Source organism: Gopherus flavomarginatus, chromosome 17 (assembly GCF_025201925.1).
Source record: "Gopherus flavomarginatus isolate rGopFla2 chromosome 17, rGopFla2.mat.asm, whole genome shotgun sequence".
NCBI classification, from domain to species: Eukaryota; Metazoa; Chordata; order Testudines; family Testudinidae; genus Gopherus; species Gopherus flavomarginatus.
The window spans coordinates 9,909,798-9,936,454 of record NC_066633.1 but is presented as its reverse complement, the minus strand read 5'-3'; the positions used below and the strand labels follow the sequence as shown (position 1 = coordinate 9,936,454).

General features: G+C 44.2%; 1 protein-coding gene across 1 annotated transcript in view; it reads left to right on the top strand.

The window, feature by feature from the left end:
- Positions 1 to 26,657, top strand: part of CFAP77 (cilia and flagella associated protein 77) — a 104,440-nt gene that overhangs the window by 38,996 nt on the left and 38,787 nt on the right. The window contains exons 2-3 of the mRNA XM_050926651.1: positions 20,968 to 21,067; positions 22,320 to 22,548. Of these exons, the coding sequence (XP_050782608.1) occupies positions 20,968 to 21,067; positions 22,320 to 22,548 (329 nt within the window). The remainder of the gene's footprint in view (positions 1 to 20,967; positions 21,068 to 22,319; positions 22,549 to 26,657) is intronic.

The following is a 26,657-nucleotide window of genomic DNA, read 5'->3' as shown; positions in this document are numbered from 1 at the left end:
GGAGAAATACATTGCAGCTAACAGCCGCGGCAGGGAGGAAAACTCTCGCCTCGGAGCAGGGCTTTCGCGACAGGTTACTGATGTTTCTTGGTTATTTTATGTCTGCATTCGTGCCATCGGGGGCAAGGCCGCAGGGAGCACTGCCTGCACCCCCTTTGTAATATTTCAAACCTCCGTCTGCAGGCTAACACAAACAGCCCTTGGGCTGGCACAGGAAGGGGAAGCTGGCAGTACAATGGGAGGGAAGGTAGGACAGGTGGGGATGAGTCACTTTCGTTCCTGCTTTTGTGATACTGCCTCTTTTTTTAAAAAAAAAAGTTTCATCACATCTCTAATACATGCTGGAAACATGCAGATTTCAAGCAAATATCTAATCTCTTCGGGGCAATAGTAGGGTCCAGCTCTCCCAGGGGCTTAACAGCTTTGATTCCTTCCAGCCAAATCTTTTGTGCCTCATTTTTCTTCTGTGTTTGTACAGCCTCTAGCACGGTGGGGTCCGGCCCTCTGACTGGGGTTCCTAGGTGCTCTGGTAATAAAAATAAATAATCGATGTCCCCCTCTTATGACTCTTATGATCCCTCTTATGGGATCTTGCTGAGGAAGGTCCATGCTTGCTCGTGGTCTCAGTCCTGGCTGTTACATGAAACTGAGTAATGAAAAAGCAGGCCCGACACCAAGATTTAAGACTTGACTAAATAGCCCCCATCTAAGTCAGTGTCCCATTCAACCCCTGTGAAAGCAGGCACAATCCCATTCACTTCAGTGGAGTGGTGCCTGCTTATTTGTCTGGCTCACCTCTTGTGCTTTGTATATCAGAACTAAGAACTATGCGCTTTTGCTTTTTTGGTTTTCTACTCTGGCTTTTGAAAATGGCCGTTGCTGTTAAATAAACAGAGAAAGCTAAGGGGCTGAGAATCCCAGAAATAGCCAGGGACCTAACATTTATCAATGAGCAACATGCGTACGCCCAGTAGTGAACTGAAGTGAATTATTCCAGGCCAGATCCTGCTGGCCTTACTCATGTGTACACTGTCCCTGCTTTCAGTGGGCCTACTCGCCTGAGTAAAGTAAGCAGGATTTGGGCCTCTGTCTATAGTTCACATAATGCAGGACACAAGCTCTTCTCTGTCCTGTTTGTAAGATTAGAAAATGATGCTCCCCTACAAGCCGTGCTGCTAGTTAGCTCTGCAATGGCTGGACACCAGTTCAGCAAGCAATCTCAGGAGGACCTGCAGGGTCAAGCTGGTTCAAGAGCTATTGCAGATTTCTCACAGCAGAGCTCTGGTTGTATCAGATAGGAGACAGAGACAAAGAATGTTTTCCAGTTTATCTGCTTCTTCCTGCATTTCCATTCACTCTCTCCACCACCTCCCAACCCCCATTATTACTGGTATAACCTGTGCTGGCCAAACCCTTTGCCCTCCTCTGCAGCCATGGCAGACCCTAACCTACTGGACATGGTTCTGTTCTCCTCCAGCATGGGAGGGAGGAAGGTCAGTACCCTCACCCACACCCATGTGTGCTGTGAAGCTCTGATCTGCAGGAGGTCCCTATCGTCCGTGGTGCAGGACCAGCGTCCCCTAGAGCGCATAGATCCACCAGCCATTCTCTCCTACAGCGGTGGCATGCATGAGTCACGAGGGTTCCTTCACATCCAAGGCTGCAGTAGCAGCCATGGTGCTGCTCCGTAGCCATTCTGCAGCACAAGACAGAGGTTTCCACATCCCCAGCCCAAGATGAGATCCCCTGAGCCTGGCTGCTGGGAACAAGGATTTAGTCCTAAATGCATGAAAACCGATACAGTAAATCACATCCTCCTTAGCTATGTGACTTTTAGCTATTAATATAATATGGGGAAGGGTTTTCCTAAAGGAAAGCACCTAGCTTTGTAAACGCTGCATTCTTAGGACCCTGGCTACTGATAAAATTACACACACACACACACACAGCCTTTTAGCTCTGAAGAGCAGAAACAGCCTTGGATTGGCCACCATACTGGAAACTTACCCATCTTTACCAAAGCACTTGACCCTCCCCACCCTCTTCCCTATAATTGCCTTGTTATTGTCATTGTTCATCGGCTGGCCCCTAGAGATGCCCATGGGAGCAGTTCTGCCTTAGCTAAACCAATGTCTCCTGCAATAACCCCCTGCAGTTTCCTATTTGCTATCCCACGTTGAATAAATCCTCCATCTGTGTTTGCTGAATGATTGTAAAGACATGATTGAAGTTTCAGATTTATGGCTTCCTTTGGGTTGAAGTGCAACACTGGTAATACCAGAGCCTGGTTTGTGACTTCATTTGACAAGGTATAGGTGAGGGGGATGTGTAAGAGCAGAAATAGGAATGCAAAGATTTAAACTATATTTTATAGCCACAGTATGTACACACACGTGTGTGTTTAATTCACATACCTTTCCATAGCACCTTCCTTCCAAGGACCATAATGCGCTTCACAAACATTCCTGAGACAGGTAGGGATGTGTGTGTAATATTTTACACAACCAGTGAAACCTGTCTCAAGTAACCATACCATGGGACCTAACAAGAATTGGTTGCTTAATACAGGTGGTCTTTTAACTACAGATCAAACAAAGTGGTACTATTAACTACTCTAGAGTGGTTGCATCTGAGCGTGGTCCTTAGTGCAGGTTTCATTATCTGTGTATCCATGTCACTTCTTCTAGATTCCATTGTTAGCAAGAGGTGGTCGCTAAGGGAGTGATGCCAAGCAATCCCCCTCCTATAGTAATGGAGCATGTTGCAGCCCTTTTTACGATCAAAGCACCAGCAACCAAAGAGGCTGAAATTCCTAACCTCAGCAAGTAACAGTCAGTCCTTCTGTGGCCAAAAGTACGTTGTGCTCCATGAAAACAGGAACTAACTTTGTAAATACACTGAGTATTCCATCCTCCTGTTTGGTAACAAGTTACTTTTGAAAATTTGGGGTATCTGTGTTTGGAGCTTTGCCGAGTGTCTTGATATTCACAGTCTTTCAGAGCAGCTGTGCATGCTGCCATGTATTGAGACTTGTCCTGTGCCTCCAGCTTTAGCCCAACAGTATTTTATGGACTATTGCAGGTGATTGATGGTCATGGTAACTTGAAACACTGAAACAGTTACTGTACAGCTGTCCCATTGGGAACTGCATGTACTTGGGGTGCATAAGTATTTTAATCTGGACAGTGTGGCCTTTAAGAACAAAGAGCCACCATTCAGCCTTGCTGAGATTTACATTTTTCAGCTTTGGTATCAAAAACCAAATGGAGCTTCCCAAATATAGTTTGCTTCCAAATATATTGAGCCACTGTTCTACACAATTTTGTGGTCATAGTAAATTTACTCTTCTTTGATTCATAGCCATTTATATTCTAATTTCAGCAGAAACCTATAAAATTCATAAAATACAATGCAGCCCTAAATTAAATGCTTTTCAGCATCCCTATATAACCAGTGAGTCTTTGGTCTTTAAATTACTGTGTGTGGCTGAGAAGGGAACCTCTCTGGGAAAATTTATTCCACCTTATTTAGAAGCGAAAAAAAACCTCTTCCCACCTTCTTCAGGAACAAATATTATTGTGTGTGTTATAATGAGATATTTATAAAAATGAAAGCATTGCGTGTTTGACTGGCTATAAGGCAGACAGAAAAGGAATAGTAGACTTCTGTGAGCAGCAGTATTTGTGTGATGCATGGTGATATTTTTCCTTAGTGCATTATCAAAAGAAAAAGGCAAGATAAAAATATCTTCCATTTTCCCCTAATTTGTAGTTTTCTGGTGTTAGCAGGGCTTATAAGACACATGCTCCCAATTAGCTGCTCCTCTTAATTTAAATGCTTCATAAATTATCTCCTGCGCTTGTGGATTATCACTTCATAATGTGAGTTAGCATTTAAATAAATAGCTGCGATGTAGGAAATTAGAGAGGTTTACTGTCTGAGGCACCAGAATTATGAAGGAAAATACCACAGCAGCTGAACAGGGGTTGGGAGAGATATCAGGAGCCGCATATATCTTTACCTTTTAGCAACCATATTTGGGCTGCTGCACTGAAAATATGGGTCAGAACTCCAACAGAGCAGAATCCTTTTGTAAGAGTTGAGTAATAAGGGAACATACAGAATTTTGAAGCATATAAAACATCTGATGTAGAAAATACTGGCTTTTTAGGGCCAAGTCTTGCTGGTCTTATACAATTAGCCCTTTTGGAAATGAGTGGCATTACTCGTGTATGTTAGACAAGCAGCACGACCCACGGTGTTTTAGACTTTCAACAAAACCCATGAATAAAGACAAAGTCATAGACATGAGTAGGGCTGGTATTTTATTGTAACGATTTGGTGAAGAAAGGAACAGGGAAATCACTAGCAGGACTAAAGAAAATATAGTAATAAAGTAAAAAATAATTAGCATTAATATGTACCCCACATTACTTAAACTAAAAATATGCGGAAAAAATAAGTTATGTTCTCAGTCTGTGGGCTTCAGTTGCAGTTTTGACCATACCAGAGCCACCTTTGTAAACCCAAAGCAATAACTGGAAAGCCAGGTTAAGTGTAAAAATTTAGCAGGGTAAAGCAGGACAGGAAGAAAACTCAGGAGGGAATTAAAGATCTCACCAAGTGACCACTGTTCTGGTCCTTGGTGTGTCTGCAGTTTTTCTGCATGAGCTCCTGGGCAAGACTGTGCAAAGTATCAAGCATGCTCTGCTCTGCTCCCATTGACTGACCTCAGTTGGGAACTGAAGGCACTCGGTCCCTTGTGGCATCAGCTTCTCTCTGTTTGCCTCCCATATAGCCCCAGGTTTAGCATCACAGTTTGTTGAGCCATTACGTCTCCCAACCCACTCGTGCGCACACACACACACACACACACACACACACACACACACACGTATGTTCCAACATGTCAAAATCATGGATATTTTTGAAGAAAAAAAACCACAACAAAAATCATAGAATCTGTGACAGCCATGACCAAAGTCCAGCCTTAGGCAGGAGTAAAGTTATTAGTCACATTATTGCCTGGAGAAACAGTTTGACACATTAAGCTTTCACAGTAACTGCCATTATGTAATGAGGAGGGTGTGATTTTGCTTGCCTGGTTTTGCTATTAAATTTCAATGTGCCAAATACTTTTTGCTGTGCGACGGAGTAAACAATATGGGCCAGAATCTTCTCTCAGTTACACATGTGCAAGCCCCACTGAGTTTACTTATCACTGGCAGCACAATTTGGGTCTTTATATTTTATATACTCAAAGGTGTGGGGCCAAATTCTGTCATTTACATCCATGCAAGCCTAATGATTTCAATAGAATTGCACAGATGTAACTCAGGACAAAATTTTGCCTGAAGAGAGACATTTAACCAACTTGATTTCCCCAATGTTTGATTAGTAATTTTTATTTAATTTTTCTAACAACCTGGGTTGAAAACTGCTCTCGGTTACCCATGCAAAGATTTTGATGTCTGTGGGGGTTGCATTGTGTAGTAGAGCTGAATATGGCCCCTCGTATACACAGATACGCACCCCTGCATTCACATGGTGATAATGAAGCATGCAATTATTATAGCATATATTTCTCCCTGGAGTGATATTGCAGTTCTCATATGACAAAAAGTGACGTGAGTATTGTGATACACTTCAAAATAGCAAATCCTGCCCTGTTCAGATCATGAAAACATACTAGTGGAAAAAGCCAAACTTGGACGCTGACAAGACAGACATATTTATTGGTTCGGGGCATCATTAGGAAGGAGAGAGAAGCCCACACTTGAAGCTCACATGCACAGACACAGGGTGAATATTAGTGAAGATATTTCACTGCATGGTTTCTGACACAACTATCTTTAGATTGAGTGCTACCAAGTCAATTTGTGATGCACCAGAAGGGTTTAAGCTTTATATTCCTGACCTTACAAATAGCATAAGTGCTTCCTATGGCATTTCTTCTTTCAGGCAGCTGCAACAGCCAATAAATTTCAAATTCTGAGACTGAAATCATCAGTGGGGCTAGAATTTCTTCCTAGACCTTTTAGGGAGCCCATTTCAGCCTTTGCTTTAAAGTTCAGGTCCACTGTGAAATGAAATTCTGTAGAAAGTGTGTGTTGTGGGATCTCATGATTATCTCCTAATAATTTCCATAGCAAATGTGCTCCATTTACAAATAAAAAGATTTTTGTGGGTCTCCTCCCCACACCTGAGAATATGAAAGTCAGGATGGGTTTTTGTCTTCTCACTCACCACCAGGAGGCCAAACTGTATCCTCATTGACATCTGGGAAACCCCATTGTACTCCACGACATAGTTGCATCCCGTCTATCTTCAGATTATGTTCTGTGACAGCCAATGTGTTTGCCCAGGTGTAACTGATTTGCCCCATAACTGAAAGTTAGCGAACACTTATTCTGGTGGTGCACAGGGAGTAGAATCGAGCTCTTTCTTCCCTAGCTGTGTTGGCTCTGCAGGTCTAAGTGTAAAAGCTTAAAGCACTAAAAGGAGTTGATCTGACTAAAGAGACACAGGGACCAGATCCATTTAGTAAGAAGGTGCCATTTTTACAGTCACTTTCTGGTGCAGAATGGCACTTTACATAGTCAAATCGGAACCTGCTGCCTATATCTTTCCAACTGATCTACTAATCATATTTCTGCAAATTTTATATCCCTGACCCTTGTAAAGGGATTGCAGTGAAGGCGTTTTTTAAGCTGCATTTTAATAAGTCAATATGAAAGCTCAAAATTATTTAAAGCTTCTTAAATTGGATTATATTTGATTTCTTGTGGGAATTGTGGGGGATAGTCTACTAAAGATGTTCTGTCCTGCTGAGGTTTTATTACATTAAAGAAACAGCATCCTTTTTAGTAGCAAAAACTTTTAACTGTTCTATGATGAAAATGGAGATTATTCAGTCCAAGAAGTACAGACGCTGGTAACTTGTTGCAATTATCGCAGCCTTGTGTCTTCCTATGGGAGGTCTAGGCACTGTAAATAAGGAGAGGTTGCTGACTGTAACACATTGCTTGCCAATCTCTGAGATTTGATTGTTGGGCTCTGGATGTTACTGTGATCGTATTGACTAATATGTATACAACAAATACCAATTCCCTTGAATTAACGTGTGCAACCCTCAACGCAGCCAACAGATACGTATCAGAGGGTCAACTTTTGGTCCCCAAGACTGAGTTCTATGCCAACGGAAGTGTGCTTTGGACTGTATCCATGGCCGAGTAACATTGCCTCCACAGAAAGGTATTGAGCCAAATCCTGGTATCTGTTACGCTTTTCAGCTCCCTGGACATCACTGTCGTTGCATGGATCTCACTGAGAGCATGAGGTCCACTGTGTTCTACTGAGCCCCAGGAGATTTATGAGGAAGGACCAAAAGTGCAAAATATGCGTAGCACTGCTAAAGCAGGGGACAGGATACATAAGTGTCTGCAGGGTGTGAACATCAAGGGCTTAATTCTCCCCGACTTATTGGGCTCACAGTGGATGTAAATCTCAACAAAATTTGGCCTCAGTGTTCTAGAAGGATTCTATAAAGTGATACCAGCGAGGTTCATGAGGAGTGGCAAAGTAGGTAAATATTATCCCCATCTTGCATATGGGAAATCTCAGAGCAAGAATAAAACCCAGAACTCTTCACAGCCAGTCTCTTGCACTAATCACTAGACAATGTTCTCCCCACTAAGAACACCAAATAATGAGTCATATTCTACCTTCAGATAGGCACTCAAAATTCCTTTCAAAAGCAATGGGAGTTGAGCACAAGTATCTGAGGGCAGAATCTGATTTAATCTGATGAATATTCCCAAAGCTCTGGTTGTTTTGGGAACAATGATCCATTTATTGCTAACCTTTCCATCCCCTCTTTTCACTTTAAGGGGTCAAGTTTCCTGGGTGCCAAATGCAGATATTGATACTAGTTGCTCCCACTGTCAGAATGGATGTACAGTATTTTGCCCACGTTCTTGCCTGTTCATTCTAGGGTCTGATAATATGCTGGAAAGACAGAACAGTTCAATCTACTTTCCCTTTGCCCCCTTCTAAAGGCATCTCTGTGCTCTGCTCTGCCCTGTCACACTGTCTACATGACCCTCAATTCAGAGGGTTACCCGACATCAGTAGAGGCTGCTCTGGGAGCCACTCCAAAGCCAGCAGAGCAGAGGCACCCCCACATCAGCCCCTCCATATTGTTTCTTCTGCTCACCTTCCACCTTTGACAGTCTTATTTCACCTCGTAGGGATGAGTGATTAATGTAGCTGGTGTGTGGTGGGATTTTCAAAAGAGTAAGTGAGACTTAGGAGCATAAATCCTATTGAAAACCAATAGGGACTTATATTCCTAAAGCACTTTAAACCCTTGAAAATTCCACCCACAGTGTCTATGTTGCTTTAGGTGTCAAGCATGTGAGGAGCATAAATTTGGCCATCCCTGTTTAGAGATGGGCTCAAGCCAAGGCCCTGGATCTGAACACCTTTCAAAATTTGGAAAATTCAGATCTGAACTTTGCAGCTCAGACCCACTTCTATCCACACCCACTTTTGCTCTGACCATGTGCCCCCTTTTCTTCCTGCCTAGCAGCCTTGCATAATATGTACTGTCCAATCTCTCTACCTTTTCTTGCTTGTGTATTAGCTGTGGAGCAGAATTGCTCTGGTGTGCACTTCACCAACTATACCACCCTTACAGAGAACAGATTTGCGTTTTTGGCCCTGTCCATTGGCTCAAGACTCATATTTGGCCTAAAATCAAGAGCAGATTTAATAACAGAGGGAAACTAATTTTCAATATTTCCTTCTGATCTAAATTAAACACTTAAGAACTTTCAATTTTCAGGTGTTTACCTGACGGACTTAATGCCATCTTAGCAGAATCAGCAGAAAGAGCAAAACTGGGCAGGGTGTTGTTGATTTATCAGTGATAATTCATACTGTAGACAGAAAGAGAAATATATAGATACCGATAAAGAGCCCAGAACCCCCACAAATCTCCAGGGTTACCTGACACCATGAACAGACTGGAGCAAACCAAACTTGGAATTTCATTCCCTAGCAAACCTCCTCTTCTTTCCTTGTTATATGGAAAACTGATTCTGTGTTTGTGCTATTCTGGTGCTAGAATTGTCCACCTAGAATACTTAGAATACAATATCTGCTAAGTCAAGAAACAGTGCAATAAGCATTTACAAATTACCAGAAGTTAGGAGCAAAATGTAGCTGTCAAGTGAAAACTAAAAGACTGGTAAATACTCCCATGAAGAAGAATGAAAACAGTGTGCGAGTAAATACTTTCATATCTGGCTGGCCCTTTAAAACCAAAAAGATAAGAGTTCATTTGCATTTAGATCTCTTTGGCTCCGTTTTTTCATCTAAAGACAAATCCTCACAAAGGCTGCTTAATTAGACCAAATTAGATTTCCACCTAGTGGCTTGTCATTCATTAGGAAATGCTGTTCTTTTTCTCTAGTTTGGTAATTATAAGCTGGTCTGTACCAGCCTCACAGTATTCGCTTCAAACTCGAAGTATGACTAGCATTCATGATTTGTGCAGAAGAGAAGAAAATTATTCAGTCCCACCAAGGCTGCCCATTTTACAAGTTGGATAAAGATCATCACTAGAGTCTTTTATATAATAGGGTAGCCTCTTTCTTAAGTCTTTAATAACTAATTGTAATAGCATATCTCATGGTAATTTTCAAGACCAAAAGCTAAGTACAAACAGTTCTTACGTGTACCAGCATCTCACATGGTCTAGCTCCTGTACCAGACAGTGCATTTCCTTCCCTTAAAGATGCACTCACAGTCCATCTAAGAAAACTCCCATTCAATCTTTTATTGTTATTTGTATTACAGTAGTGCTCAGAGGCACCAGTAGAGGTAAGAGCACTGGGCACTGTATATATGCATAGTAAGAGACACTCCTTGCCCTGAAGAATTTACAACTAAATAGACAAAACAGACAAAAGGTGTGGGAGGGGAAGTATTATCATCCTCACTATTACAGATGGGGAACCGGGACAAGTCCTTTAATCTTTCTCGGCGAAATCCTTGCCCCAGTGAAGTTGATAGCAAAACTCCCATTATCTTCAGCTGAGTCAGGATTTCAACCTCAGTGTCTAAGGACATGCAGGCAGTATGATGCAGAATGGAGGATTGAACCCAGCTTTTCTGAGCCCCATTCCAATGGCTTAACCACAGGAATATCCTACCTTTTCACCCTCTGGTTAACATATCAACCATATTTCTGGAGTGGGTAGTTGATGACTACACTTTTAGACACTGCTGAAAACCCCAGCAAAGTCAGTCACCTGTTGACTAGTTTGCATCCTGCCTCAGGGCTCTGTTTGGAAATTTTACTTGCTTATGTTCGAAGGGAAGCTTGCGAGCCACAGTATTTTTCCTTTCAGAAAGAGCGACTGAAATAAATTTCCAACTGAGCCTCTTCCATACTCTACAGTAGCTAAGAGAAAGCACAGTTTTCTAATTGTAGACCTCTTCAATCGCATATTAAGGCCCTGTGCCCCAACTTTGCTATACCAAATGGTCAGTTGCCAGGTGTCATTAAATTCACTTTATAGCTGTCATCTGAGAGCATAGTAGGATGAGCTGTAGCATAAAGCACGTCACCATAAAGAGGGATTTTTTTGTTTCAGAAAAATAGTTCTAACTGTGCTTCTGCCCAACCTGGTTAAATGTGGACTTTGCCACACGAGGAGCCAGGGTTGCATTTCTCTGTCACTGTCCAAGCTTGGAGATTATTCCTTCACAAGTTGGGGCAAGTGTTATCTTTCTCTGTGCCCCCTCACTTGGCCACCCCAAAAGTGAATGCAACCCAAAGGTATAAATCTTTTAAACTGGACCAGTTATTTTTCAGCACGGTCAATCCGCTAGGGCAGTGGTCCCCAAACTTTTCCGGGTGGCGGGCACTGGACGACGAGCCACTGAGGACCATGGCCGGCGCACAAGAATCCGCCAAAATGTCGCAGAGAAGCGGCAACGTCAAGAGGCGTCGCCGCCGAAAATCAGTGGCATTTTGGTGGCAACGGCTCTTGGTGATGCCACTTTTTGGCGGCATTTCGGCAGATGTTTGTCCTCCAGCCAGTACATGGGCCCACATAGATGTCCTGGCGGGTGCCAAAGCACCCACGGGCACTGTGTTGGGGACCACTGCACTAGGGTGTCTGGTGATTGCACATTTGGAGTGACTCAACCTCATCTTAAATGTTGACGTTTTGCCAACACACCATCCTTAGTGTGAGGCAGAGACCCTTTGCTCAGTGGAGACTGGTGACCTCTGACACTGTAGGCAAAACTGAGGCATGAAAGCCGGTTTATAGCAGTGGGTAAAGACCGTGCCAGAGAGCAGACGATGCCCGTCCTGCTTACCCTCACCAGCCTCTGCTACTTTTGTTTCTTAAACAACATCTTAAATAGGGAAAATCTTTCAAATGAAATAATAACACTTAGCACTTCAGTAGCACTTTCAAGTTCTACACACCTCAGTTAAACCTTGCTCCCCCACCTGTGAAGTTGCTAAATATTATCCTTACTTTACCAATGGGGAAATTAAGGCACGGAGGGTGCGTGTCTCACCTTTGACAGTTACAGGAGATATGTCTGTCAAAGCCAGTACTCAAAAGCGGCTGACTCCCAGTCCAGGACTTATACCATTAGTGCTCTGCCTGTGCTAACAACCATAACTGACACTGCAACAACAATTAAAAAAGCCAGCCACCATAATGAAATATGTCAAAGTACAAGGCATTGGAGCCAACGTTTTCATCAGGTCTTTGGTAGGGAAGAGCCAGGAGTATGCACAGGAACTAGCACATTAATCATGTTCACTTCCATCTTACATGGAGGGATTTTCAATAAATCTATAAAGAAATGAAAACAAACACACACAGAATGACCCCTGCACCGTCAAAACTTAAAACAGTTCAGTAGCTTTGATTTCTATTTTTGAAGCACTCCCTGTCACTGTTTTATTTACTCAAGCATCACTCCAAACTTGCTTACTCTACTGTCCAGTATATTCGACCCTTCACTGATTAGCTGGTCAAATGAGCGGGCCACAGGTCTGCTAGATATTTATTATTTCATCCTATTTTTATATGCAAGATATCACTTGTACAACAGGAGCCAGGGGATATGGCTCCAAATGGGGCTCTAGTCTCTCATCTGCCACTGGTTTCAGAGTAGCAGCCGTGTTAGTCTGTATCCGTAAAAAGAACAGGAGTACTTGTGGCACCTTAGAGACTAACACATTTATTTGAGCATAAGCTTTTGTGGGCTATAGCCCACTTCATCGGATACATCTGCCACTGACTCACAAGGTGACCTTGAATAAGTCACTTTTCTCTGGCACAGCACCCCCATCTGTACAATGGGGTTATGATGCCCACTGATCTTTGTAAGTCACTTGGAGACCTTTTTTTTTTTTTTTGCTCATTTTCAGTGTTACAAAAGCATCATGCCATCCTTTTGGAAACAGATAAGCTGAATTCTTATCACAGTCCCATCCCCCATGCAACCAAGTGAAGTCAATTGCATGAATACAATGGCAAGATTTAGCATAAAACGTGTTGATGTTTGGTCCAATTGTTGCAGTATAGAAACGCTATTTGAAATCTAATGAGCAATATCTCTTCCCTCCCCTCCCCACACTTTGTAAACTATAGGCCAGATTCTGTCTCTCACTATAGCAGCACAAAAGACCTGGAAAGGCCTTTTGGGGAATTCACCTAGAACAAGGCCAGTGTAGGCAGCCCAGCCCATGCAGCCACTGGCACAGAAGTGCACTGATAGGAGGAGGAATGGTCAGTGTGCTTTGCACTACAGCTATTTTGGACTGCAGAGCAGCCCATTGGCAGTTGTGAGGATAGTCCCTGGGGCTGCTCTAACTTACATTGGGTGCCATGCTGACCCCTACAATAGCCCGGAACTTCAGGAGGGACAGAGGTGGCAGAAAGCCACTCCTCCCCCCATCCCAGCCCATGTTTAAGTGCTGTATCTTCAAATTCATCCCTAGAGTAACTTCAATGAGAAGAGTGGAGTTATACCAGGGTGAATTTGGCCCAGTGTCTGAGAAAAACAGATTATTCTCAGATGCTGTAATACTTGTATCTAAAAACATCTCATCCTAACTCCTGTTGTATTAATCTAGATCAGAGGTGGGCAAACTACAGCCCAGGGGCTGCATCTGGCCCTTCAGCTCCTGCCGGGGAGTGGGGTCCAGGGCTTACCCTGCTCCATGCGTGCTGTGGCTCTGCACAGCTCCCGGAAGTAGCAGCATGTCCCTGGCACTGGCTCCTACGCGTAGGGGCAGCCAGGGGGCTCCGCACAATGCCCCCGCTCCAAGTGCTGCCCCCACAGCTCCCACTGGCTGGGAACAGCGGCCAATGGGAGCTGCAGGGGTGGCACCTGCAGACAGGGCAGTGCGCAGAGCCGCCGGGCCTCGCCTCCACATAGGAGCTGGAGGGAGGACATGCCGCTGCTTTCGGGAGCTGCTTGAGGTAAGCACCGCCCAGAGCCTGCGCCTCTTACCTCCTCCAGCACCCCAACCCCCTGCCCCAGCCCTGATCCCCCTCCCACCTTCCAAACCCCTCAGTCCCATCCTGCTGCACCCCAGAGCCTGCATCGCCTGCCCGAGCCCTCATCCCCCCACCTGCACCCCAACCCCCTGCTCCAGCCTGGATCCCCCTTCTGCACACTGAATTCCTCATTTCTGGCTCCACTCCAGAGCCCACACCCCCTCCTTCACCTCACTCCTCAATTTCATGAGCATTCATGGCCTGCCATACAATTTCCATGCCCAAATGTGGCTCTCAAGCCAAAAGGTTTGCCCACCCCTTCTATAGAATGACGGATGCATCCTGGCCCAGAGCATTTAGTCATTTTTGTTTTGTTTTTAAAGGGAAAGAAATTAAATACAAAAAAAATCCTACCTTGTGTAACATTAAGATTATGGTTTTGAGTACTCAGAAGTCAGGAAGTGCAAAGATTAGGATTTGCACATTATTGGATTAGCAGTTATTCCATTGAATGCAATAGCTTTATCTATAATATGTGCAATGTGGGTGAGTTTAAGCTTATTAGGAGAATATTAGCCATTGCATTTTTTTATTTTGAATGTGTGACACTTATGCTTGTGAGTCACTTTATTCACCAGAGTAGTTTAATTGAATTCACTGAACTACTCACATAAGTAGCTTTATTGACATGTGTAAATGCGAGGCTGGGTCCCTAACATGCTGTCATTGATGCTGAGTGTAAGTAGGTTTCTGCATTTAACATTAATTTGGCATTGTATTGTGTCTAATGTACCAACATACATAGCTTATTCTCCCACTGGCATCATATTATGAATAACAGATTCATAGACACGTCACGTCCAAGCAGTCCTTTTCAGACAGGATGCAACACCCATTGATATACAGCCCTGTACCCTTCCACTCTTTCTGACTTACTTCTGTGGCAGTCGTCTGTGGTCTGGTGATCTGACCACAAGACCGTGAGCCAGGAACCAATAAATTGTATTTCCTGCTATGTCCCTGATTTCCTCTGCAGTCTTGCACAAGATAATGAGCTTCTCTGCCTCTCTTTCCCCAGCTGTAATATAGGGATTATTACTTAAGGACGTGTTGCGAGGATTAATAAATTAGGGTCAAATTTTGTGGTCTTTCAGCAAGCAAAACTCCCATTGAATTTGACCTTTTATGTTTATGAAAAGCTTTGAGGACGGTAAGCACTGAGTGTTATTACTCCTCTGCTCAAGAATGGAAGTTATATGGAGCAAACTCCTTGTAACTAGCTGCCAGGTAGCATTTCTCCAGAGCTAACAAACCTGGAGCTGTCTTTAGAAAACTGCATCCACATTTTACTAATCATTTTGGGGCAGGAGGGGAGCAAACAAGTTCCCCCCCCTTTTTTTTTAAGCTCAAATTTGCCTCCTTCAAAACACCAAACATTCCTGTTCTCATCTACCTAAACCTGATGTTGAGTTACTGTCCCCCAGAGGCTCTCAGTAGCTCAGATCTGATGTATCCCTGCACTTTGTAGCTCACCGCCTTCTTAGAGTGTAATCAAACATCAAGCTAAGTAGCAAATAAATCTCCCGATCTCATAAGCTGCACAGCAAGATCATGTAAATGCAAATGAGGGGCTTGATTTCAAGCTGTCGCGGGGGGAAGGGGGAAAAATGCTGGGCTGTGTCACTGCAATCACTTCACTCTGTAAGTGCAGTAAATCAGCAGTAATAATAGTAATGGCAGCGTGATGGGAGGCTTTACTGTACAAGGGAGTGTAATGAAAAGTAGAACAGAAGGTAGGGAAAGGAACAGGGTCATATGGATTGAAAAGGCACAGGCATGGGGTTTGCAGGCTTCCAAAGACCACAGAATCATCTAGCAAGGAGCTGGGTATGCCCAGCTGAATAAAAACACAGAGAATTCATGAATTTCCAGAGCACCCCCTCTCAGTGAAGAGCTGTGTTAGATACAGAGATTAAAAATACATGCCTCCCTCTCTCTGTGTAGCTCTCTTTGCAGGCTTTTTCTATCTTTCTGTACCTCTCACATTCTAAATCTCCCTAGATGAGTGAATGTAGGAGGTGGGAGGTTGATACGCTATAAGTATATATGAAATGGGAGGTGCACAACATATTTGCAACAAAATAGGAAATGTTTGAAATGTTTGCATTTTGGTGAAATTTTGAAATCAGTCCCATTGGCACACTGAAACCGGCCCATTTCCAAGCAGATTTCTTTTCTTTCCCACTGAGTGAGATCTGGCGATCGCCTTGCGCTATTAGGAGTATATGGTTTATGACATGTAGCTGAGCAGTTCTGATTCTATCCAGCAGAGGGCAGTGGGGCACATACACAATAGCCATTTTCAAAATAAAACCAAACCCGGCAAAGCACAACCCCTATTTGAGAGTCTTATTAACAAAACAAAACAAAAAAATGGACAAGTGTACTCAGATTTAAATGGAATTCATTGTTTCTTATAGGAAATAGAACATTTACCACCCTTCTAACTGCATCCTCAGTGAATATATGGAAAGAGTTAGTTACAGCATGAGTCTCAAGGTGACATCTCTCTCACTGCCATCCCTGGAAGGATGTGATCTCTCCAGGATGATTAAATGTATTGGGAATGCTTCAGGGGGGGAAAAAACAGGATCGTCTTTTCTGAATGGGCTTTGTAAACAATATTTAAGATGCCTGATTTTCCTTGCTAACATCATAAAGGGAAAAAACTTGCAGAAGGTACCAAGAGAAAATTAGGACCGCCTGGGATGCAGAGCGAGATGGTTTTAATTAGAGCGGAGAGGTGGGAAATAAGGCAGAGAGATGACATCTTAATGAGGTTTAATGAAGTTGTCTGCTGATGGGGACAGCTGTCAGACAGATCTGTATTCCAGTCAAGCAGCTTTGTGACAGGCTAAAGACTGAAAGGAGGCAATGCTGCTGGGGTGGGGGAAGAGACAGGAGGCTTTGCATCAACTTTGGGTGCCTCTCTGAAGCATTTATTAATGCAGCACATCTAATCACTTGATGACAAACAACTTAAATTGACTAATAAAGTTATAATAGTTTTTTGCTAATTCATGAACTAGGCAAACTTTAATCCTTAATGATTGTTACACAGATTGCCTTCCGATAAGGAGACTTCCTTACATAAGTGAGCACTGGGGTGGAAGGACGAATACGATGAAGTTCTGGGAGGTGTTCAGAACCTGCCAGTTCCACTGATTTCAGTGGCAGTCATGGGTTCTCTCAGGGTTTGGCCTATTGGGCCAGATACTCCGTTGCCCTGCATCTTGTGTAGTCACTTACACCATGGGGCTGTAGAATGCAACCAGATGCTACTGTGCACTCACTGAGCAGTGGTGTAAATGACTGCACAAGGTGCAATGCAAAAGAGAATCAGGCCTCTTGACTATGAAATGAGCTCAGTTTGTGGAAAAATTCAAATCCTACCAGGGCCCCCACACTAAAAATCTCACTTAAGCTTTTTCAGACAGATTTGCAAGAGTGTTACAGTCCTCTGCCTTTGCTGGGGTTTCTCCCCCACACACGTCACCTTCATTTTAATAACTAATTTCTGACGGCAAATCGTCATTTTCTGTGATATCAGGATAGGATCCTAGGAAAAAGCCTGTGCTCATGTATTTGAAAAATGCTATAAAACCACAATTTGCCTCTATGTCAAATTTTTCCTGCTGCTCAGGAGGAGGCTGTTTATTGGTTCTGGGTTATATGTAACGCATGAAGGTGGCATCACGTACAGACTCCCTGCAGACCCTTTGAATTGGCAGTCTCTGGAACCAGGATGTGTATTATTATACTTTGCAGTAATCTGCAATATCTAATGCAGCCTCTCTCTAAAGCTGCTATTAATCTGATGTTTATATAAAAGGTAGACACATTGCTTTTGTGGAGACATTTTCAAGGATTACAAAATGGGAAATGACTGCCTAGGAAGGAGTACAGCAGAAAGGGATCTGGGGGTCATAGTGGACCACAAGCTAAATATCAGTTAACAATATAACACTGTTTCAAAAAACACAAACATAATTCTAGGATGTATTAGCAGGAGTGTTGTAAGCAAGACATGAGAAATAATTCTTCCACTCTACTCTGCGCTGATTAGGCCTCAACTGAAGTATTGTGTCCAGTTGTGGGCGCCACATTTCAGGAAAGAGGTGGACAAATTGGAGAGAGTCCAGAGAAGAGCAACAAAAATGATTAAAGGTCTAGAAAACATAACCTATGAGGGAAGATTGAAAAAACTGGGTTTGTTTAGTTTGGAGAAGAGAAGACAGAGGGGACAGGATAACAGTTTTCAAGTACGTAAAAGGTTGTTATAAGGAAGAGGGGAAAAGTTGTTCTTCTTAACTGCTGAGGCTAGGACAAGAAGCAATGGGCTTACATTGCAGCAAGGGAGGTTTAGGAAAAACTTCCTAACTGTCAGGGTGATTAAGCACTGGAATAAATTATCTAGGGAGATTGTAGAATCTCCAACACTGGGGATTTTTAAGAGCAGGTTAGACAAACACTTGTCATAATACTTAGTCTTTCCATGAGCACCGGGGAATGGACTCGATGACCCCTTGAGGTCCCTTCAAGTCTTATGATTCTATAATAGCAAGGAAAATTGGTACGAGCGCCAGCCTTATTCGTTGCTAACATTTCCCCTCCCTCCGTTCACTGTAACTTCTCACTAGTCCTTAATAGCAACATACCTAAAATCACCAACATATGGAACAATAGATAAAGGGGAGGCTTATCTTGCAGTTAAAGCTCAAGACTGGGTAACAGGAAACCTGGGTTCTACTCCCAACCCTGCAACTGATGCACTGCGTGAACTTGGGCAAGTCATTTCACCTCTGGGTGCTTTAGTTTCCCCCATCTGTGAAGTAGGAATAATGCTACTCCTATTTCACAGATGGGAGAAGCTAAAGCACCGAGAGGCTAGAGCTGAGAATTTCCACACCCATCCTGCCAACCTGATCTTATGATACACATGACCTGGCAACTTCATATTTATACCCTCTCTGGACTGAAATAGATCCTGTCCCAAGGTCCACAAAGAGAACAAGGTCCACTGCAGAGGGTTTTGGAGCTCACTGCTTAATCTTGCTCCAGCCATCCGAGAGCAGAACCTCTCTAGACATAAGCTTTCGGGCAGCCGGTCATCACCCCTTTGCCCCCTCCCTTTCAAAAGCCAATAAGGTTTCAAGACACACAAATCTCAGAGTGATTTCACCATGGAGATCATGGTCCAAATATAAAGGAGGGAAGTGAGGTCGGTTAATCCCATAGATTTCACAAAGCTGGGACACACACAGGAGAGCAAAAGGGAGTTAATTTTAAAACTAAATAAAAACGAAGTGATTATGTTCATGCTCTTTCTTCTCTGAACTGCGAACACCAGTCAATAATATTTTTCGTTTTCTTTCCCCCCTTTGGTTGCTTAGATTTGGCTTTTCAGAGATTATTGATCATTCTGGGCATGAGTGAGAACATGACAGACTCTTCTGGGGTTAGTGCCAAATTTCAAAAGAGATGCACAACTTGTAAATGAAAGATGCACCAACAGAACTGATGGAAACTTAAGGACTTTTAGACACTGCAAAGGTCTAATCTGCAGAAGTAACCCTTCAATAACCTTGTTCAAACAGATGGATTTACTCAGCGTTAACCAAGTAGATTTGAACATATACTATTTTAATATTTCAAATCCATGTATTCTTAAGCAAGCCTCATCCCACTTTTCCAGTAAATCCAGGTTGGTTTACGATTTTGAAACAAACCCATGCAAAATTCTGGTGAACCTTGATGGTTTTGACTGAGTTTTGTTTTGAGATTTGGAGTTCATTTGGATCTGGGAGAAGCCAGTTCAAACTCTCATGGATCAAAAAAACCTAAAGCAAATGTTAACACAAACCCCTGTGGACAAACCTGCTGAGCAATGTTTTTCTCTGACACAATGTAAGAATGGTCATTTTGCGCCCTCACCCCATCCCCGTCATTCCCATCCACCAGTCCAAACTGGTTTACAGCTGCAAGCAATGACACTTGAAGAAGAGAGTTGAAAGTAGTGAAGGACCAGCAAGGGAGATACAATTCACTGACTCACCTGCATAAGGCCACACCAGGGGAATTGCTCAACCTTGCCAGGGGACTCAGCAATGCCCACTAGACACACCTGGATTTGTTTTCTCCAAAAACGTCGACCAAGGGTATAAAACAGAACAGAGGGGGCCCATGCTTTGCCTTTCTCCTGCCCCTACCTATGCTGCAAGCAACAAAAACACTCAGAAGAAGACTGAAGACTCCAACAGAGGAGACTGGCCCAGGTTTAAGGGACAAACTTGTATATTATGAATTGCAGTACCCAGTGGGGTGAGGAAAAACTGCTTAATCTAGATGTTGCCCAGTCTAACAGGGTTGAGAGTTTAGACTGCGTGCTTATATTTTATTTTATTTTGATAACTAACTTTTTGCCTATCATTTATAAACACTTAAAATCTATCTTTTATAGTCAACAGATTTGTTTTACTGTTTATCTTTACCAGAGACTTTGCCTGAAGTGTGTGGTAAACGTGCTCAGGTTTGCAAAGGCTGGTGTATATTCACTTTCCTTTGAAGTGGGGAGCCAATTAATAAATCTGCGTTGCTCATCTTAAGCAGTATATTCCTGAGGTACAGTGCTGGGAACTGGGAGGATTTGGCTGGTGTCTTACTCTGTGTGTTTCATAAGTGGCTCTGGGAGCATTCATGCAAACTAGCTAGGTGTGGGGCTCCACTTGCTGTTGTGCTCAGTTATAACAGCCCCTGGAGGGGCTTGCTGCTGATCATTAGCAAGGCATTGTGAAACAGCCCAGGCTGGAGAGTTAAGGGGGCACAGCAGTCCCACAGTCCCAGGCTGCACCCCAGGGATCCCATCACACCATCTACACTAGGAAATGACCCATTGCTGAAAATGATTGTCACCAACAGGCTCTGCTAGCCCAGCCTCATCTGGAGATGACAACAGGTTCTGATGTGTTTCCATACCAAACTTGTTTCCATACCATTCCTGAGAGTGTAATACGTCTCATTAAGACCAGTCGAGCTCCACCTTTGTTAGCAACATGAAGACAAGGTTCCAAGCAGGTGCTGCCATTTTAAGAACTGTGTTGCCTAACTCTCCTCAGATTAAGTCGAATTGACATGGTGCTTAAAACGACACCAGCAACTCATCTATGCTAGAACTCCCAGCATTGCTGACACTAGTGGAACCAAACTAGTGTTAGCAACATGAGGGACTTTTTGAGAAGTTTCCCTGCTGTAAACAGGGCTTAACTGTCTGAGCTTTTATTACAAATCCCTATTTTCAGAGGGTTTAAGGTGTCAAGCAAAATCTTTACTTTTCTGACCCTCTTACTCCCAATCCTTTCCCTTGCAGGCAGAACTAGGAAAACCTCGGAGAAGCTGCTACACTCTTCCAGGCTATGACTTTGCATATGGGTTATACCTTCATGGGGCTGACGGAGGAGTACCTGAAGGTATGACAATGCAAGTAAAGATTAGAGATGCCATTAGAGGCTATTAAAAGGTTCCCCCCACCTGGATGTCGCCAAACGACCTGCAGGTTAGAGTGTAACAACATGCCTTGTACCTATTAAAGTCCTAATACCAATGGAGGAGGACGAGGCAGAAAACACTCTCATTGAGCTGAAGAGGTAGAGTAAGAACTCTAGCATTTTACCTGCTCACATGAACACTATCTGTGGCATTTTGTAACTGTTGTGTGCAAGATTCCCTGGCCTTGTCTATATTTGGGATTCAGCCATCAATGGCCAGCAGCCGGCGTAGCTGCACCAGTGCAAGCCCCAAAAGCGTAGACTAGGAAAGTTCTAGCATGCTCCACGTGAGCTTACTCCTGTTTGAAATCAGTGTAAGGTCAACTGGTGCAAGTCGCAGCTTTCCTTTTCTACATTCGGGGCTCGTATTAGTGCAGCTACACCAGTGGCCAGGCTCCGATGATTGAATCAGGGCTAATTCCAAATATCAACAAGGCCTTTGCTTTGACCTGTACCCAACTGCTGAGCCTGGTACTCAAGCACATGAAAAACCCTGCTTCGCATAGATAGTGTGGAATGTATGAAAATAACCATGTGCTTCAATCAAGACTAAGTCAGGTTGTTGTGACCCTTCTGTCCTGTAGCAGAGGCCTTCCTAAGAGTGTACAAAGTTTTTCTAAGAAAATGCACAGCTACTCCCAAACTCAAGGCTGGTCACGGTTCCTTACAACTTTTGAAGCTGACCTACCTTTGCAGAAACTTTTGCTCATGTATGTGAAAACTGAGCAGAGCTGGGCCCAAATCCAAGCAACGATGGGCATGAATTGGACCACTTTCATGAGCAGAGCTGGCTTTTGCATTGGACATGTGAAAATTCACGCAAGTTTCAGTGAGGAAAAAAATGGACGGCTCTGTCAAAATTGCTGAGCCTTACAAATTGGAGGTGGGGAAATTGTAGGAAACAGGAACAATTTACTTGAGAAACTCTGTGCTTAAGACTGATGGATCTTCTTGCTGGTCTCTGTTTGAACCTCACTGATGTGAATGCAGTTTGAATTTCGCTCTGAGTAGAGGACTAACAAAAGGCCTATGCATCACTTAATTCCCCCTATGTAGTACCTAGGCCTTGAGCTGGCCCTCTGCACCAGAATGAGATTCACCCAGGCTGGGTTATTCAACATGAAATCCTAGTAACTTCCTTTGTTCTGGCTCTTGTCTTCCTTTCTGTCCTTAGCGATAGGTCACTGGCATTCGATGAAACCCAGGCCTCCTTCCCCAAGGGAGATGCCACGGAATTACATTGCCATGAACCGTGGGGCTCTTAAGGCTGGTTATGTCACAGCACATGAATACAACCTGTACCGCCAGCTCAAAGACATCCGCTGCAATGAAGATAACGAGAGTCGTTTTAAAAGAGCCCCCCCAAAAGTACCTCCAGATATGACCTATGGAATTCTAGCACGGTAAGAGGAAGAAAATCTGGGCTTCTCTAAGGACTAGATTCTCCACTCAGATCTGATCCTCATCTCGCTGTCTCCAAACAGTGACTTAAGGGAGGTTTGCTGTGAGCTGAAGTGCTGTAGCGTAGGAGTCTCCTAAAACATGTTCAGCTCCAGCATGTGTATCTCCTGAATCCTCAGAAGGGGAGTGGCCTGACCCAGGACAAAGCACAGATTAGTCACATCAGCCTTTAGATGTCTTGCAGTCTGACTGCACCCAGAGAGTTAGATATCTAGTGTTAGCCTCCATGCCTGCGATTAACCATGCCCCCAATAAACTGCTGGTGCAAAATTCCATCCACCAAAGGAGTAGCAGAACTGACTCCCCTTTAAAAATATATTTGGTCCGTATCCTTTAACTCATGTAATTGAATCCAAGTAATTGAAGTGCTGAGATTATGGGCTAGATTTTTCCATAGTCCAGCACCTTGTGTTGTCATTTACATCTGTAGAAAGAGGGTGTAAAATGCTATCTAATTACCTTGATTCAAGCAGACAGCAGGACATCTAAAGGCTGCTGTGGCTAATCTGTGCTTTATCTAGGCCAGAGGTAGGCAAACTATGGCCCGTGGGACCGTCCTGCCCAACCCTTGAACTCTTGGCCAGGGAGGCTAGCCCCTGGCCCCTCCTCACAGCCTCAGCTTGCCGCACCACCAGTACTCTGGGCAGCAGGGCTATGAGCTCCTGCTGGGCAGCACAGCAGCATGGCTGGCTCCGGCCAGGTGGCATGGCTGCCAGTCCTGGTGCTCTGAATGCCATGGTAAGGGGACAGGGAGCAGGGAGGTTGGATAAGGGTCAGGGGGGTTGGAGGGGCAGACTGGGAGCAGGGGGCAGTTGGATTGGGTGGAGGTTCGGGGGGGGCGGTCAGGGACAGGGAACACGGTGAGTTGGATAGGCATGGGAGTCCCAGGGGGCCTGTCAGGGGGCAGGGGTGTGGATGGGGGTCAGGGCAGTCAGAGGACAGGGAGCAGGGGGTGGTTAGATGAGGTGGAGGTTCTGGGGGGGCGGTCAGGGGATGGGGAACAGGGTGGGTTGGATAGGCATGGGAGTCCCGGAGGGCCTGGCGGGGGGGGTGTGTGGATAGGAGTCAGGGCAGTCAAGGGACAGGGAGCAGGGAGAGTTGGATAGGGGGGTGGGGTCTTGGGGCGGCGGTTAGGGGCAGGGGGTCCCGGGAGTGGGTAGTCAGAGGACAAGGAGTGGGGGGGTTGGATGGGTTGCGTGTTCTGAAGGGGGCAGTCAGCGAGTGGGAAGGGGCGGATAGGGGGCAGGGGCCAGGCTGTTTGGGGAGACACAGCCTTCCCTACCCTGCCCTCCATACAGTTTTGCAAGCCCAATGTGGTCCTCAGGCCAAAAAGTTTGCCCACCCCGATCTAGGCTCAGGCCCCTGCCCTTTTTGGGATTCTGATATCTGAAATGCTGGAGATGTGCATGACGAAGGTCAGTATGTTGCAGGAGACTCCTATGCTGGAGCACTTCGACTCACAGCATAGTACATAAGGCCTGATTCTCTATCACCCTACAGCCGTGTAACCATTTACACGAGTACAAAATTCAGATTTGGTAGCATTTAGCATCCACTTTGCACTGATGTAAATGACAACATGAGGTGCTGGGCAATGGAGAATCTAGCTCATAATCTCAAAGAGCCTCAATTAGTTGGACTCAGTTATATGAGTTAAAGGACTAGTGCTAAATGTATTTTTCAAAAGGGGCTTCAGTCAGGCCACTCTTCTTGTGGATGCAATTTTGCACCAGCAGCGAATTAGAGGCATGCAGGCTACCATTAGATGTCTAGCTACCTATTTTCTATTGGTGTAATTGATTACCCAGGTGCAGGGCATTAGAGAATCAGGACCTACATACTTTATTCATGCATAGGTGATGACCTCTGTGTTTGGAGATATACATCCAAATAGATAGGTCATCAAATAGTCATCATATATGCATGAGTAAAGAACATAGGGCCTGAATCTCCATTTCTCTGCTCCTGTGTAACCATATATGTATATAAATATAATCAGGAATAAAACGTATACTCTTCAGAGGCTTAACAACAAAGCAAAATAACTCAGGGTCTCGGTTAAGAGGGCTGAGAGATTAGAAAGCTTGATTTAAAAGTCATCCAGGGAGGGAGACAAAGCAGCTGCAGACTGGGTCAGCCTCTGCTAACGTACAAATCATAACAGCCTATTGCAGAGAGGTTTAATTTATAGGGTTTTTTAATGAACAATAAAATCATGCAAACAATAATGTATGGAGCAGCACAGAATATTCGCTTTTCATCTCGTTCACATATGCTTCTTTGTTTATTCATTTCGTACATGTAGACTCTTCTATTTAGTGCCTTGAGTGGCTTGTTTTAAAATTTGTGTTTTGTCTTTGGTGACTGGGATGCTAATGGTTTCGGTCACGGTCTCGCCACTTGACTCCCATATTACTATGCTACTAATACTTAAAAATTCCTTTTTGTCTCCAAAGCAACTCTCCTACTCATGATTTTATCACAAGCCTGGCAATATGGGGTGTTTTTCTTCAAGCACCAGCTCCCAGAATCATGTGAATATTTGAGACTCTCAGCTTCCATTAAAAATAAAAACGTTTCTAACCCTTGTAGTTGGAGAAAAGCTTGAAAACGTGACTCTGAAAGGCTCAAACACCAGAGGGCAAATAAAGAGAACCCAACATTTTAAAACGCTCATATTTAAACTAGTCTCATGATTTATTTTAATTTTCTTTTGTGGGGGGAGGACTTCATGGTTTCTGGATGCCTGAGGCTGGCAATACTGTATGATGGGGATGGGGGCACCCTGTTGGTCAGCCAGTTCCTCTCCCTTTTGATTTAGGATTGTTGCTGTTTTCTAATGCATTTGTGCAGTTTGTTCCCAGCAGTGGGGCAGCCATCATTTCCCTGATGAGACTATTCAACAGCCCAACACAGCTGACTGCCATCAATTTTTTCCTATTATTCATCCTAAATTGTCTCTGTCTTACTTTCATCCCATGCCTCTGTTATACTTCCATGAACCACTCTAAATCGTTCCTCTTCCTCCTTGATATTTATATCCCTCCTTAGCCATCTCTTAGCTAAGCTATACAAATGTAGCTCTCACGTGGCCCCTTCACTCTCTGATCTCTTTTGCGACTCTTCTCCAGTCTCCAATTCATTGGTATTTTTACTGCAATATCTCAGGGCAGTTGCCTCAGAGGTGAACGGAGAGGGATAAATACCTCCCTGCACTAAAACATGATGCTTCTACACATTCAGCCCACTGGTTGCTTCAGTCAAATCCAGACCTCAGAGAAGGAGTTTAATACCCATATATTTGTCAGTAATTCTAAGACTATGATCCATGTGTTTCTCCTCTGCAAAAATATGGGATGCACACAAGAACTACGTGGCCCAGAAAGAGCTGCGGAATCAGCATATTCTCCACCACGGGATAAGGTTGTATGGAGCAGCTGGCTCACAAATGTGCAGAAAGCCAGAAATCTGCAGGACAGCAGTGCCCCCTCAACTCTAGGGATCCTGGCCAGCTGCATGCAGGAACCCACCTTTTTTGCTTTCTCTGGACCTGCTCATCCACATCAGCATGGGTAGGCCTAGGAATGCCTTAAAGCATAGGCCCAATAAGCTCATGCCTAAGGCCCCAGCTCCCTGAGTCATGAGATTACATCAGAGTCTCATCTTTCATTTTAAAAAAGTCAACATCTAGCCCTCATAGATGCAAAGCAAATTTTGAAAACATGACTTAAGTGTGACCAGTGCAATAATTCCTGCTCGAGTCTGCAGACAGCCTGAAACAATAGCTCTGTCAGGTACAAACTGGGCCCTGCCTCTCACTGGGGAGTTAACACCGAGACCCCCCAACCTAACCTCAGAGAGTTCTGAGTGTGGCAGAAGGAGATGAGTGCAGTGGGCTGACCTATCTAAGCAGACACATGCTGGTTGCTAGGGGTAAATACTAAGGTGCCCCCCTGCTGCTACTCCCGCCTCTCCAGAGGGGAAGTGGACCTTTGTTGCTGTCTCTGCAGCCACTCCTGGGGGAGAGAAAGGGGCTTGTACCTCTGTTCTA